The 13372-nt window shown below is 36.6% G+C and overlaps 1 protein-coding gene and 1 pseudogene across 5 annotated transcripts in view; one reads left to right on the forward strand and one right to left on the reverse strand.

Annotated features, from left to right (window-relative positions):
* LOC106876231 (pyridoxal 5'-phosphate synthase subunit SNZERR) overlaps positions 1–13372 on the forward strand; it is a 55756-nt gene that overhangs the window by 38297 nt on the left and 4087 nt on the right. For all 5 annotated transcript variants that reach the window (XM_052968311.2, XM_052968313.2, XM_052968310.2 and 2 more), the window contains 4 exons: positions 7882–7944; positions 9071–9171; positions 10413–10493; positions 10786–10906. In XM_052968311.2, coding sequence (XP_052824271.1) covers positions 7882–7944; positions 9071–9171; positions 10413–10493; positions 10786–10906 — 366 coding nt within the window. The remainder of the gene's footprint in view (positions 1–7881; positions 7945–9070; positions 9172–10412; positions 10494–10785; positions 10907–13372) is intronic.
* On the reverse strand, positions 4–704 carry LOC149135648 (uncharacterized; annotated as a pseudogene).

The raw sequence follows: 13372 nt of genomic DNA on the forward strand, positions 1-13372 counted from the left end.
ATATCAGGTGTAGTGTTGGTGAATTTCAGGAAGCATGGCAGTTTTAAAGGATGCAATGTCTCGGCAGCTAACAATTGATGCAGGTAGTTTGTTCCATGCTTCAGCAACTCTAAGTGTAAAATAATGTTTCTGAAAGTCATGAGAGCTTTGCTGTTTTCTGATTTTGTAGGCATGCCCATGCGTGTCAGATGCATGGAATTCAAAAAGGTGCTCAAAGTTGCTATTAACATGATGGTTAATAAATTTTATGGGTGTTTACCAAGTCAGTTGCCAGACATCGGAGCGTCAACGTATCCATGCCCAGAGAAGCAAGGCGTTCAGAGTATGGTAGATGCCTGATGGAGAGGATTTGCTTGGTTGCACATCTCTGAACAGTTTCCAGGAGGTCAGTGTTCTGAGCAAGATAGGGGTTCCAGACTGGTGATGCAAATTCCAACTGTGGCCACACCATAGCCATATGTAGCCTTAAATGGAGAGTGGCTGACAAAAGTCTTGCTGAGTGATGTCAAGACACCCTTGACCTTCTTGACAATTTTAGAGATGCACAAATCACTGCTGACAGTAATGCCCAGGTCACATTCACAAGAAGACTTCTTGATATTAGTGTTGTGGAGAGAGTATGTGGACGCTGGGGTTTTCCTCCCAAAATGCATGGTGGTACAATTGTCCACAGCCAGCTTGAGTTGCCAGTCCATGATCCATTGCTGCAGTGTGTCCAGGTCCAATTACAGGAAAGATCTATAGTATTCAAGATCTGTCCTTTTTATCTCAAGGCACAGCATGATGTCATATTTCAGCACTGTGGCATTCATTAAATTGGCATCTATATCATTAATGTATGCAATAAATGAAAGGGGACCAAGAACAGATCCTTGCGGCACACCAGATGATATCTCATAGGGTGAAGAATGCTATCCTAGAACAGTGACTACATTTTTTCAGCTGAGAATGGAAGACTACAACCAGTTGTGAAGATCATCTTTCACACCCATTGCAGAGAGTTTTGCCATAAGTCTTTTGTGTGACACAGAATTAAAAGCTTTAGCAAAGTCAAGGTAATCAACATCCACCCATGAGCCACCATCAGTGATCCAGGTGATATCTTCAAGAAACAGTAAGTTGATCACAGCAGCTGGAGTAAGGGATAAATCCAAATTGTGAGGGCTGGATAAGGCTGTGAGAATTCCAGAAGATCCAGAGTGTTTCTCTGACACAGTTTCTCTGACACATCAGTTTGGCAATGCAGCTAGTAAGACTGACTGGACAATAGTTGACAGACAACTTGTGGTCACCCTTTTTGAACAGAGGAATGACACTGGCAGTTTTCCACTGTTCCGGAGTAGCACTGTTGTTAAGACAGAATTGAAAGAAGAGTGAAAGTTGGTGCAGAAGAAAGTACCCACCACTTTTGAGAAGCAGGTACCATCAAGACCAGGAGAGGCATAGTTGCACTTATTCTTAAAGTGATGTTGCAGCATTGCAGGTGTAAATTCCATAGTTGTTATAGAATTTGATGTCAGAGGTGGTGGAGGTGGTACATTTTGATTTTCAACAGTGAAAATGCCTGCATAGCATTCAGCAATGAGTTCTGTGCACTAGCATAGCTAGGGTGTGTACCACCCCCAGACCCCACAAAAAATACATATTGCTGACAGCAATAGCCTACAACAAGATGAAAAGTGCTGCCTCTTTAAAAGTTCTGCCCAGGGCACACCGCCTCCCCACCCCCCAGGTTCTGTGCATTCCCTGAGACCGTCAGTAATCTGGCCTGTGTGGGGATTGCGAAGAAGACCAACTGGAGAGTGAGGTCTCTACATTGAATGTACATATTTCTAGAACACTTTACTATCAGTGTTGGTTGCTATGCACTGTTCAAATTCAAGCACTCCCCTTTCTGTCACCTGCTTGAGATGGTTGGATGATTTATTGCACTTTTCCTATTTATATCTAATTTATGCAGTTTGTATTCCAGTTCAGCATACGACAGTCTTTCCTGACAAGTCTGACTGCTGCAGTCTTCCAAATTGCACTTTTGGGATGTTTTTTGTGCTTACGTGGTACTGATGTTGCACATACTGTCCATCTTGAGTTCAGGATATTCTGAAGTATGGTATTCACATCTCTAGAGTTGTAAAATTCCAGCTAGTTTGGGCATTTTAGCTTGGTGCAGTAAGAGTTCCAGTCTGCTTTATTCCAGTCTAAGCGAGCAATTTGGAAATGGCTGTGGTTTTTGTTACTGCCCATAAGGGACAAATTGGCAATGATCATAGCATGATCAGAGTCGCTTAAAGGTTCCTCAGTAGTAACACTAATAACCGTTTCAGGAGTAGTGGTAAAGAGTAGATCCAAAGTTTTGTCACCTCTTGTTGGGGAGCTGACTACTTGGAACCAGTTTGAGTCCAGCACTAGCTCAAGGAAATCATTTGCGTTTTGCAGCCAACAAAAGGTTTCCCAATCAATCTCAGCGTAATTGAAGTTGCCTGCAATAAAAACAATAAGTGGCTGTTTTCCTGGTGGCGGTTCTGAAGATATCACAAAGTTGTATGTCCTGATGGTAGTTTGGGGGGATGGGTAAACAACTCCATGTAGAAGCGTTAACATGGTCATACATATATCGCAGAAAAATACTTCTTGTGATTGGTTCAAGTCAATGCAAGGAATTGTTGAAAAGTTTGAACGAATGTAGACCATCTCACCACCTCTACAACAATTAATGTGGTCTTTGCGATACAGGTTGTTGTCAGCTATACTGAAAACCCCATCACAGAGTAAGGAATGTGCCCATATTTCCGTGACTGTAATGAAATTGGGGTTGATACCTTTAATGTAAGAATCAAAAAGATGTATCTTGTTGCACAAACTATGAGCATTTAAGGACAACAGTTTGTACCTTGATTTCAGTCTATGATGATGTGTAGGGATGGCAGGTTGTTCTGATTTAGTTTCCCACAGTTTTTTCATTGCCAGCTATTGTGGTACAGTGTGTTCAGACCATCTGGTATCTCTTTTCCATGTTTCACCAACCTTAATAAACTGCCGTATCTGCCCATCATCACGTAGGCTGAAGCTTTCATGTTGTGCTGAGTTGCGATTTAAGGAAGTTGCAGCATGTAGTTTTGGACGTGCATCAGGTGTTAGGCCAGGGCATGTTCTAAAGATAATTCTATTTTCACATCTAGCTTTACCAGGGGCTAAAAGGTATGAACGTGCCTCAGTAGAGTTTGAAAAAGACAGCCTGATTAGTTTGGGTTTTTGTCCTGGTTAACCAAAGCAGAGAATACCCATCAGGGGAGCACAACCTAGGTCTTTGGATGAGTTGGCAGCAAATGCCAGAAGGTCAGCTATGTCCTTTGATACACCAGTGGCAATTACTCCGTGGCTAACAGATTCAGCAGCTGTTTCGATGCATCTAGATTTGGCAAGAGCTACGGGGAGACTTTTTAGCAAGGCACTCCAATAAGGTCTCTCATTGCAGGGTTCTACATGAACGCTTGATTTGATTTCTGCTATTTCTCATCTTAAAGCCGAAATCATTTGTTGTATTTCCGCAAACTCTGTATTGATGGTTGATCTTTGTTGTTGTTGATGTTCTTCAACAGGGGAAGACACAGTCGTCCGTTGTTGTTGATGAGAGGTAACAGGAGAGGATAACATGGGTTGCACAGACTTTAAAGAAGTGAAGCTTGCTGTAGATGATTTCATATGCAGAACCATGGCTAGTTTGCAGAGAATATGCCACCTCATCGATGGTCACTTATTGGTTCACCAGAACCATCTTTCAAGCTCGTTGAGTCTTTGCATTAGTGATGGAGGTTGATGGACATCCTGCTCTCTCTTCATGCTTCACTCTTGTCTGGCCATTTTAAAACTTCTTGATCCATTCTTACACACTTCTATAAGGTGGAGAACTGAAAGCCTATGATGAATTTCAGCCCCTGACACAGCTTCAGACTAGAGAAATCGGATCACTGATTTCTATTCTTCTTTGGTGCACACTGCCAGTGGTGCAGCTGTGTTTACTCTGTAACAGAAGAAAGAAAACTTGAACAATCTAGGTCAAACTTTGGTTATGTAACCACAAGAGTACCACCTTTTAGTGCACAAGCACTGAAAGCAGTGTGGCCAACCTAAAGAAATTTAGACAAAAGTACAGATAATTTTTTACTTCTAGGATTTACTTTGTTTGCACTGTTACTGTCTTTGGTAATAATATCCTTTATTAATTGTAATAGTGTTAAGAATAGCAGAGCACTGGATTAAACCGGACTAAATACCAAGCAGTTGTCCCAACTCCAAATTTCACCAAGATGAACTTTATCTTTCATTTTTCCAGGAAAATAAAATAAATACCAAACTTGTACTAGAGTTGATTCAGTCAAACATTCCTGCCTTACAAATTTTTAGCTTGTGCCAATCTAAAAAAAATTTATTAATTATAGCTATCTTATATCAATCTTAATTAGGTTTTAAACTCTGGCTGTTATTTTGTTGCCAGACATTACATCTAGTTTTCATCACATTGCCATGCTATTTCAATTTTCTTATTTTCATATAACAATCTAATACATCTAGTTTTTAGTTAGCAGTTTATTTTGTCTCAGCTATGTCTGTTATTCTCATATAAGAAAAATGTGTTCATTCACCTGTGTGTTTTGCTCAGCCAGTACTTATCTAAAGTTTTAATAGTATTAAGCAAATGGAATACGACTTGTCCTCTGAATATGCTGTTGTTCTTTCTCACATCTTTCTCCACAGACAGCACTAAACTCAGAATTACAAGTCAATAAAACACTCCTCAACTTTAAAGTGTCATTACTCTAAGATTCACTTGTCTTATTTGCTGACATAATGCAATGATGGTAGTGGTGGTAGTAGGATACAAAGTGTTAATCTCTTGACTGATTTTTCAGTATTACCAGCTTCTACAAAGCTTCTTCAATACTGTAGCCAAAATCCCCTGTAATAAACTCTCACAATCTTAAAAATAGGACAGTACATTACTAGTTCAAAATATTATTACAATAACCTAAATATTAATTAAACCCGTTTATTTTTTAATCTGGTGTTTCTATGCTAAGGTCTGCCTCTATGCTATAGGTCTGCCTCTATGCTATAAGCCTGCTCAAACAAAGCAAACTAGAGCTATACACAATAACAAAAGACCTACCATATTCTTCATTAACTTTCAATACTGTACTTCAGAAAGAAAAAAAGAGGCAAACCTCAAAATGGATAAATATCAGCCAAATCTCTTCCAAATCATATCTTTTTTATGGACAGAACATTTGAGATAACATAGTCTTACATCCCCTAAAAAGACAATATGGCCATGGTTGGGAAGTTTTTGATCATAGGTCTGCTCCATCAGAATTAACCTGGAACTAAACAAACATGCTTTTAATGCATGTTGTTGTCTTCTTTTTAATAAAAAGAAATAAGAATTAAGGCTCTTCATATTGGTTTATTAAATGATACACATAAACTCCTACTTTGTGTTCATGAAACTTTGTTGAAATTGTTAGAATTCACATTGTAAAATATCATCCTTAGATCTAGGAGACTACAAAACCAGCACTGTGGCTATAGTAAACTATTTTCATGTATTTCTAGACTACTTTAAGCTGTTTGGAAGATTAAACTGTATTGATTTACAAATTTTATTCCCACATTAACTAAGGATATAGGTATACACAGGATGTGCAGGATGCATGTGATCCCCAAAAATAGCAAAACCATTGTTTTTTACCTCGCTTGGAATGAACTGTCATTCTATATGGTTCTTAACAATCATTATTCTACTGTCACCCTCGCTCCATTCTCTCTCTCCCCCCCCCCCTCTCTCTCTGACATTTCTGGCACCCCCAACTGATGAGAACAAAATATTTTCTGGTAACATTTTTTTGTTTTAGTATTTGACAGCTGGGGCTGACTGACATAAGCGGTTCTATCATCTGTTGTTGAATGGGGAGATAGTTTTTTAGTCATAAACTAATATCAAAATACCAACACCCACTCCTGTACTAAATCTATATTGTTCCTCCTCCTTCCCACCTCCGACTCCTCCTCCCCACCTCCGACTCCTCCCCCACCTCCGACTCCTCCTCCCCACCTCCGACTCCTCCTCCACTGTTTAAATTGAGATCAGATGGGTTTTCAATTAGCTCTCCATTTCTATTTTTATAAGTCATTGATGTAATTCTTTGGTTTATCACAGACTTAAAAAAAAAACAAGTTCATATATGATTTTATGTATTTTTATCAATTAAATCAACAATAAAGGCATTGTTTAGTTTGATGGTCATGTTAGGTTGTGAATATTAACTATTGTTATTAACTGCTCCTCTAGGGTAGTGGTTTGTAGAATTATTTGCATATCAGACAAAAAAAGCTTTATGACATCAGCTTACAGTACTTTATGGTTTGAGTTCAAATCTTACCATGGTTGACTTTGCCTTTCATTCTTCTGAGGGGGCAGGTGGATATTCATATTAAATAAGTACCAATCAATTACCTTGTGTGAATTTAATTATCTATAACTTTTCCCAAAATTTGAGGCTTCAGTATTAGAAATCATCATCACCCTTCAATGTCCATTTTCTATTCTGGCATGGGTTGAACAGTTTGACAAGATCCAGTGGGTCTAAGAATTGTATTGTATCCAATGTCTGCTTTGGTATGGTTTCTGTGTTTAGATGCCCTTCCTAATACCAACCACTTTACTGTGTCTATCGATTGATTTTTTCATGGCACTAGCACTAGTGAGGTTGCTATGCAGCTTGCAAAGCTGAGATCCCTTTGACTGAGTGGGACTACAGACAAGAGGGAGGTGATTTCATGTTAGGCAATGAGAGGTTAAAGTATGAAAGAAGAGACTAGAACAAAACAGACATCCCAGTAGAGGAATACTATTCACATTATAGAAGAGAGAGTGGAACTGGAAAGGTTGCAAACTCGTATGGAGAGTGTGGGGAATAGGTGAGGAGGAAAATATAATGAATGATGAATAAGTGTTGAGGGATGGGAAATATACATTGGCAAGAAGATAGGGAAGGTGATGACTATAAAATTTGGGTAGGATTGAAGGGTGGATGTAGTAGATGGCGTATAAGGGTGGAGGGGTGATCAATGATGTATAGTTGCGGGAAGGCAGTGGTCAGTGATACAGTGGTCAAGGGAAGGATGAGAGAAAGAGAGATGATCTGTTGGTGGGTAGGTTGCAAGAGTGTGAGAAGGGAGGTAGATGTAGTGCTTGGGGTGAGTGAGAGATGTATGGTGGTGGAGAAGGAAAGATGATTTGGTAACACTGAAGGGTGATTAGTGTGAGTTGATAGGGACAATATTAAGAACGAAGGTTTGATTTCAAGCGAAATGATTCTATTACTCAGTTCTGATTTGTAAATCAATCACAATCATCAAAGCAACAGTACCCCAACTTCTATTTTCTTCTTCCCTATGTATCTTAGGTGTTTAGCTTTCCTTCTCACAAATTCCACCAACATTGCTTTCTAAATTTCTGGCATCAAGAAAATGACAACTAGTAAGTACTTAGGGTCAAATATATCAACTTATATCCCCACTGCAATATTACTTTGTCATCTGTGGCTTTGTAAAACCTCATTATTCTAAACTAATTCCTCCATCTAGTTAACATTGCCTTTCATTATGATTGTCTGAAAATTTAAAAAAAGAAAGAAATCATTTTAAATTTCAAACATTCACTTCATAAAGAATTTTTTTTTTAAGAAATGCCATAAATATCAGTCTTCTGGGGTCAGTTTAGTCTGTGAACTTTCTCCACCAATTTGTAACCTTATCCTGTGTTATAAATCATTGTCACCATTATTACTAAGATTATTATTAATATTCATTTTTTGCTTATAGATCCTGATGTTGTTGTTACCAATTTAACAGCTGTGAAGGATGAAACTGCAGGAAGGAAAACTGGTGTGTTTTACACTTTAATTATCTTATAAAGTATGACTTCACAAAACTGTTGACTTTTTGACACAGCCTGTTCACAGCTACAACAGTTGTGATATTCTAATTCTTTTTACAAGGCTAAGTTGTTGAAAAATTAAAATTGCTTAGCTTCTGAATTTAGGGTTACAGTTACCAATTCATATTATAGCTAGTTGCAATTTGCTAACATTTTCAACATAACACACTAACATATTTTAGCTTGTATCAATCAAAAAAGAAATTAAATTATAAATTATTCTCTGTAATATAATGTAATAATGCTAAAGGAAAAAATGTTGGTTATATTAAAACAGTAATTTATAATTTTTTTCTTCTACTAGCCATCTTAAAATACAATATGAGAGCAGATTGTGTAAACAGTAAATCCAAACTGCTGTATTGACCAATCTTCACAATACAGAATAAAAATTATATATAAGTACAGAAACCTCATTCAGATCTCAAGGGTATGAAAATAACTGTACAATGCGCTCACTGTTTATAACGATAATCTCTATATACTTAGGGTACCTGAACTGAACCAGCAAGAATTATTGCTATATTAGTGAATGAATACACAAAGTGCCTGCTATGATGCTCAAGTGCTGTTATAGTTAACCCAAATGTATTTTTTTACCTGATGCCATAGTTTGTGAAAGTTTTCCTTGGGAAAATATTTTCACTGAAATAAAAGTCAGAAAGTTTCATTTAAAAGCCTGATAATATTAAATATTAATGTAGAGTCAGTAGACTGGCAGAAATGTTAAGATGATGGTCTAAATGCTTTGCAGTATTTAGTTTTTCCTCTGTTTTATGTTGAAATGTTACTGTGGTTGACTTTAACTTTTCTGTTTTTTCTCTCTCTCTCTCTCTCTCTCTCTCTCTCTCTCTCTCTCTCTCTCTCTCTCTCCTCTCTCTCTCTCTCTCTCTCATAAATTTGTATTCTTTTGTTGATGTTAGAATTGAATATGATACATTTAATCTTTAACATAATGCTTTCTTATGTTACCTATTTCATTTAATTTATAGGCTTACATATTATTTTTACTAGATTCAAGTCATTCTCCTTATAACATTAGTAAAATATATGTTTTTTATTATTTTTTACTAGGAACCTTCAAGGTCAAAGCTGGTATGGCACAAATGGCTAAAGGAGGAATCATTATGGATGTTACCAATGCAGATGAAGCATGTATTGCAGAAGAAGCTGGAGTAAATCTGTCTTTTTTTAATTGTTTTATTGTTGACAATAATGAATTCTTTATATTGCCTAAGATCTGTTATAATGTAAGAGCAAGACAATAATTTGAAGTGGCTGTGCGGTAAGTAGCTTGCTTACCAACCACATGGTTCCGGGTTGATTCCCACTGCGTGGCACCTTGGGCAAGTGTCTTCTACTATAGCCTCGGGTCGACCAAAGCCTTGTGAGTGGATTTGGTAGACAGAAACTGAAAGAAGCCTGTCGTATATATATATATATATATATATATATATATATATATATATATATATATATATATATATATATATATATATGTGTGTGTGTGTATGTTTGTGTCTGTGTTTGTCCCCCCCCCCCAACATCACTTGACAACCGATGCTGGTGTGTTTACGTCCCCGTAACTTAGCGGTTCAGCAAAAGAGATCGATAGAATAAGTACTAGGCTTCCAAAGAATAAGTCCTAGGGTCGATTTACTTGACTAAAAGGCGATGCTCCAGCATGGCCGCAGTCAAATGACTGAAACAAGTAAAAGAGTAAAGATTAAACAGTAACCTACAAGAGATGAAAAGTATCATTGATTTTAACTGCATTTGAATGCACAAAAGTATGACATCAGACTAATTATTCATTAGCACCAAGTCTCATGTTCTTGGGTTAAAATTGAATTATCTGTAATCCTTTCTCTTTTCTTACAGTAATACTAATAATGTATTCATAATTAGTTGAAATGGACAGATTAGCTCACCTTACTGTCTCAAGATCAAACCTACTGGGATCAACTTGTCTTTCAATTTTGGAAGTTAATTCAATCAGCTATATCCTAATGCAACTAGAATTAGCATCCTCCTTTTCAAATGCAAGATTTTTTAAAATAATTTGTGAGTGAATGAAATGGAAGTTTTGCTTTTCCTAAAGGTATTAGCAATGTAAGTAAAATAATTGCAGATAAAATTATTAATTCGTGTATGAAAGCATTTGTCAGAAATATAAAGAAATGTCATTCAGAAATATATATTTTGAGCTTTTTAGTAAAGCATATGGAATAGCTTACTCTTTAGCTTGCTGCTCAAAAATAACCTAACAGATTATAACTTCAAGGGTAATTTTCTTCAAACCAAACTAATTCACTTTTGCATTATCATCCATAAATGTATGTGGTTCTAAGCGAGACTTTCACAGGAAAGTCGTTATCTATTTCTTATGACATAACTTTTCCATTTTATTTCATAGGCTTGTGCTGTTATGGCGCTTGAAAGAGTTCCAGCTGATATTCGCCGCCAAGGAGGTGTTGCCAGAATGACTGATCCCTTGGTAAGTAATTTAATGTCTCTCTCTTGCTTATTTTGGCCTTCTTAATTTCTTGGAAGGAATAATTTGGCATAATTCCAACTTTTAGTAATGAATGGTGTATTGATATGTAATCAACTGACAATGTTTTCATGCTAAATAAAGTAGCCATTACAAAGTTTCTTGCAAATGTAAATTTATCCTTTTTTCCCATAGAAGTTAGCATATTTAATTGTTATTACAGAAATATTAGGGATTTATTCACAATTAATATCATTGAGGTTTGCACTAAAATAAAGAAAATTTTCCTTTGAAGAAAATTAAAGAAATCATGAATGCTGTTACAATACCAGTCATGGCTAAAGCCCGTATCGGTCATTTTGCTGAAGCCCAGATTTTAGAGGCTTTAGGTGTGGACATGGTCGATGAATCTGAAGGTAAATACACAAGTTTTTAATTACAATTATGAGTTTTGGTCTTTATATTTGATGACTTATTTTTTTGTTTCTCTGATTAAAGCAACCCTAATATTTTCAAATAATATCAAGTCTTTCTTACATGCTCTGTTTTGGGGTTCTTGTTTTGTTATATTTTGGCAGAGTTAATTTCTTATTGTATTTTAACAATTTAATCAACACAGCATTATTAGGGATAACATTTCAGTGATCTTAAGTCTGTAACTTTCTTTGTTGTTGTAACCACTTCACTGGATTTTATGTCAGTTTCTGTTCTTGAGCAAAACAAATATCGTACAAATCACATTTTCTGCCCTTATAAAGAGAGGTCAGAGAAATCAATATTTTTTTATCATCATTATCAATCATCATTTATTTTTGTATTGCACATCAAATGACATAACTACTCTGTATGTATTAGCTTTTTTGTGAAGATTGTTTTCAGTTAACATGAATGAGTAGCAACTAAACAATCACAATTTCAAATCTTCTTAGATTGTTTATTTAGCTCTCTGCTACGATTGTTTATTTAGCAATACCACATAAGTGTATTTTTCTGTTACTAATGTCTTTGTAAAGTAAGATATGTTGCTCAATTTGTGACATCCTCCAAGTACAAAATACTGCTACAGAACTGTTTTTAATTTTGAACACTTTGATGGTCCTACCTATATATTTCAGTAATTCAGGCAATAACATAGACAAGGAATAACTGCAAATTTTGGAATATATTATACTGCTTTTGGAATGTATCATACTACTTTTGCCAATCTGAAGTTAATCTGTCAGTCAAACAGAGAGTAGTTTATAATCATTACTGTTGTATGGTTCTGAAATAATTTTGGCATGCTGCAGAAGAGAGCAGCTGTAATTAATCCCTACTACATGTAGAACTTAGTGCACATGAGAAAACTCAGCTGCAACCTCATTTTTGAGGAGTGGGGTGCAGTCAATTAGATCGACTCCAGTACGCAACTGGTACTTAATTTATTGACCCGAAAGGATGAAAGGCAAAGTTGACCTTGGCGGAATTTGTACTCAGAACGTAAAGGCAGATGAAATACCGCTAAGCATTTCGCCCGGTGTGCTAACATTTCTGCCAGCTTGTCGCCTTACCCTCATTAAATATTGCACTATTTCTGCTCTTTGGACCATGTACTCAGCATGCTTGTTGATTAACTCCCCTGATAAGACCGATTTGTTTCAGCAGGCAGTAACTTAATGGGAAAAATGATGAGGTGGTCAGACAAATAGTTGGCAATGAGACATGAAAATGTTGATGATGAACTTCAGTCACTTGCTTACTACTTTCTAACTGTGAATACTTAAGATCAACTTCACTGACAGTTGAAAATGTTTTCTAGTGTAGCACACTCTCATAGATAATGGTAGTTTTTATTTATCTGTTTTCCCTTAACATACCAACTCTTTTTCTGACCCAATTTTGGATAGTGAAACAATTTTTTAGTGTGCATTATAACTGAATCTCATAGAAAGTTTAGCTTTGAACTAATAATATGTTGACTTGGTCCAGAAGACGGTTGACAAAGTTTATCAATTGTGATAGAGTTATACAGAAGGTTTTATTCATTTATTCATATGTAACGCTTGAAGATTAGTTTGTATCACAATAATATGAAAAACAATAGTTGATACACAGCAGGATGGATGTAATCTGTTTGTAAGCAATGAAAGATTTATTTTTACTGTTATATTATACAGGTGATAAAATCGCAAAGCAAACGAAATAAAGATAGATATAGATTTTCCTTGCATAGTTTGTGTTTGTGTTCTCATCATTGTTTAGTAGTAATTACCAAGAGAGATAGAATGATGTTGTAAGAGAAAAGAATTAGATCTGGCTGTTTGTCTGCCTGCTTCCATGATTCTAGTGGTCAGTTCACTAACTGATGTTAGCTCTCACTCAACTCAAGAGCTGTTACCAAAGTGACTAACTGGTTGAGTCGTCACCAAGTGACTAACTAGTTGAGTTGTCCTCGAGTCACTAACTGATTTTTGCTTGGGAGTTCTTGTTTTTATAACTATTCAGAAGGATAGGCATATCATTGAGAACAAGATATAGTTGGTGGTCTTGTTATCTTAATTCTAGCTTTTGGTGAAATCAAAGAAGTTAGAAAGCTCAAGTGGTGAAGACATTATTTTGGCCTATCTAGGGCAATCTGAAAAATGTAAAACTGCTATCACAGAAAAAAACCATTGTTCCACCATGAGAAAAGTTCTGTTGAAGTCATCATCATCATTTAACGTCCACTTTCCATACTAGCATGGGTTGGACGATTTGACTGAGGACTGGCGAACCAGATGGCTGCACCAGGCTCCAATCTGATCTGGCAGAGTTTCTACAGCTGGATGCCCTTCCCAACGCCAACCACTCTGAGAGTGTAATGGGTGCTTTTACGTGCCACCAGCACAAGGGCCAGTCAGGCG

The sequence above is a fragment of the Octopus bimaculoides genome, chromosome 5 (assembly GCF_046866305.1).
Source record: "Octopus bimaculoides isolate indiv1 chromosome 5, ASM4686630v1, whole genome shotgun sequence".
Classification (NCBI taxonomy): domain Eukaryota; kingdom Metazoa; phylum Mollusca; class Cephalopoda; order Octopoda; family Octopodidae; genus Octopus; species Octopus bimaculoides.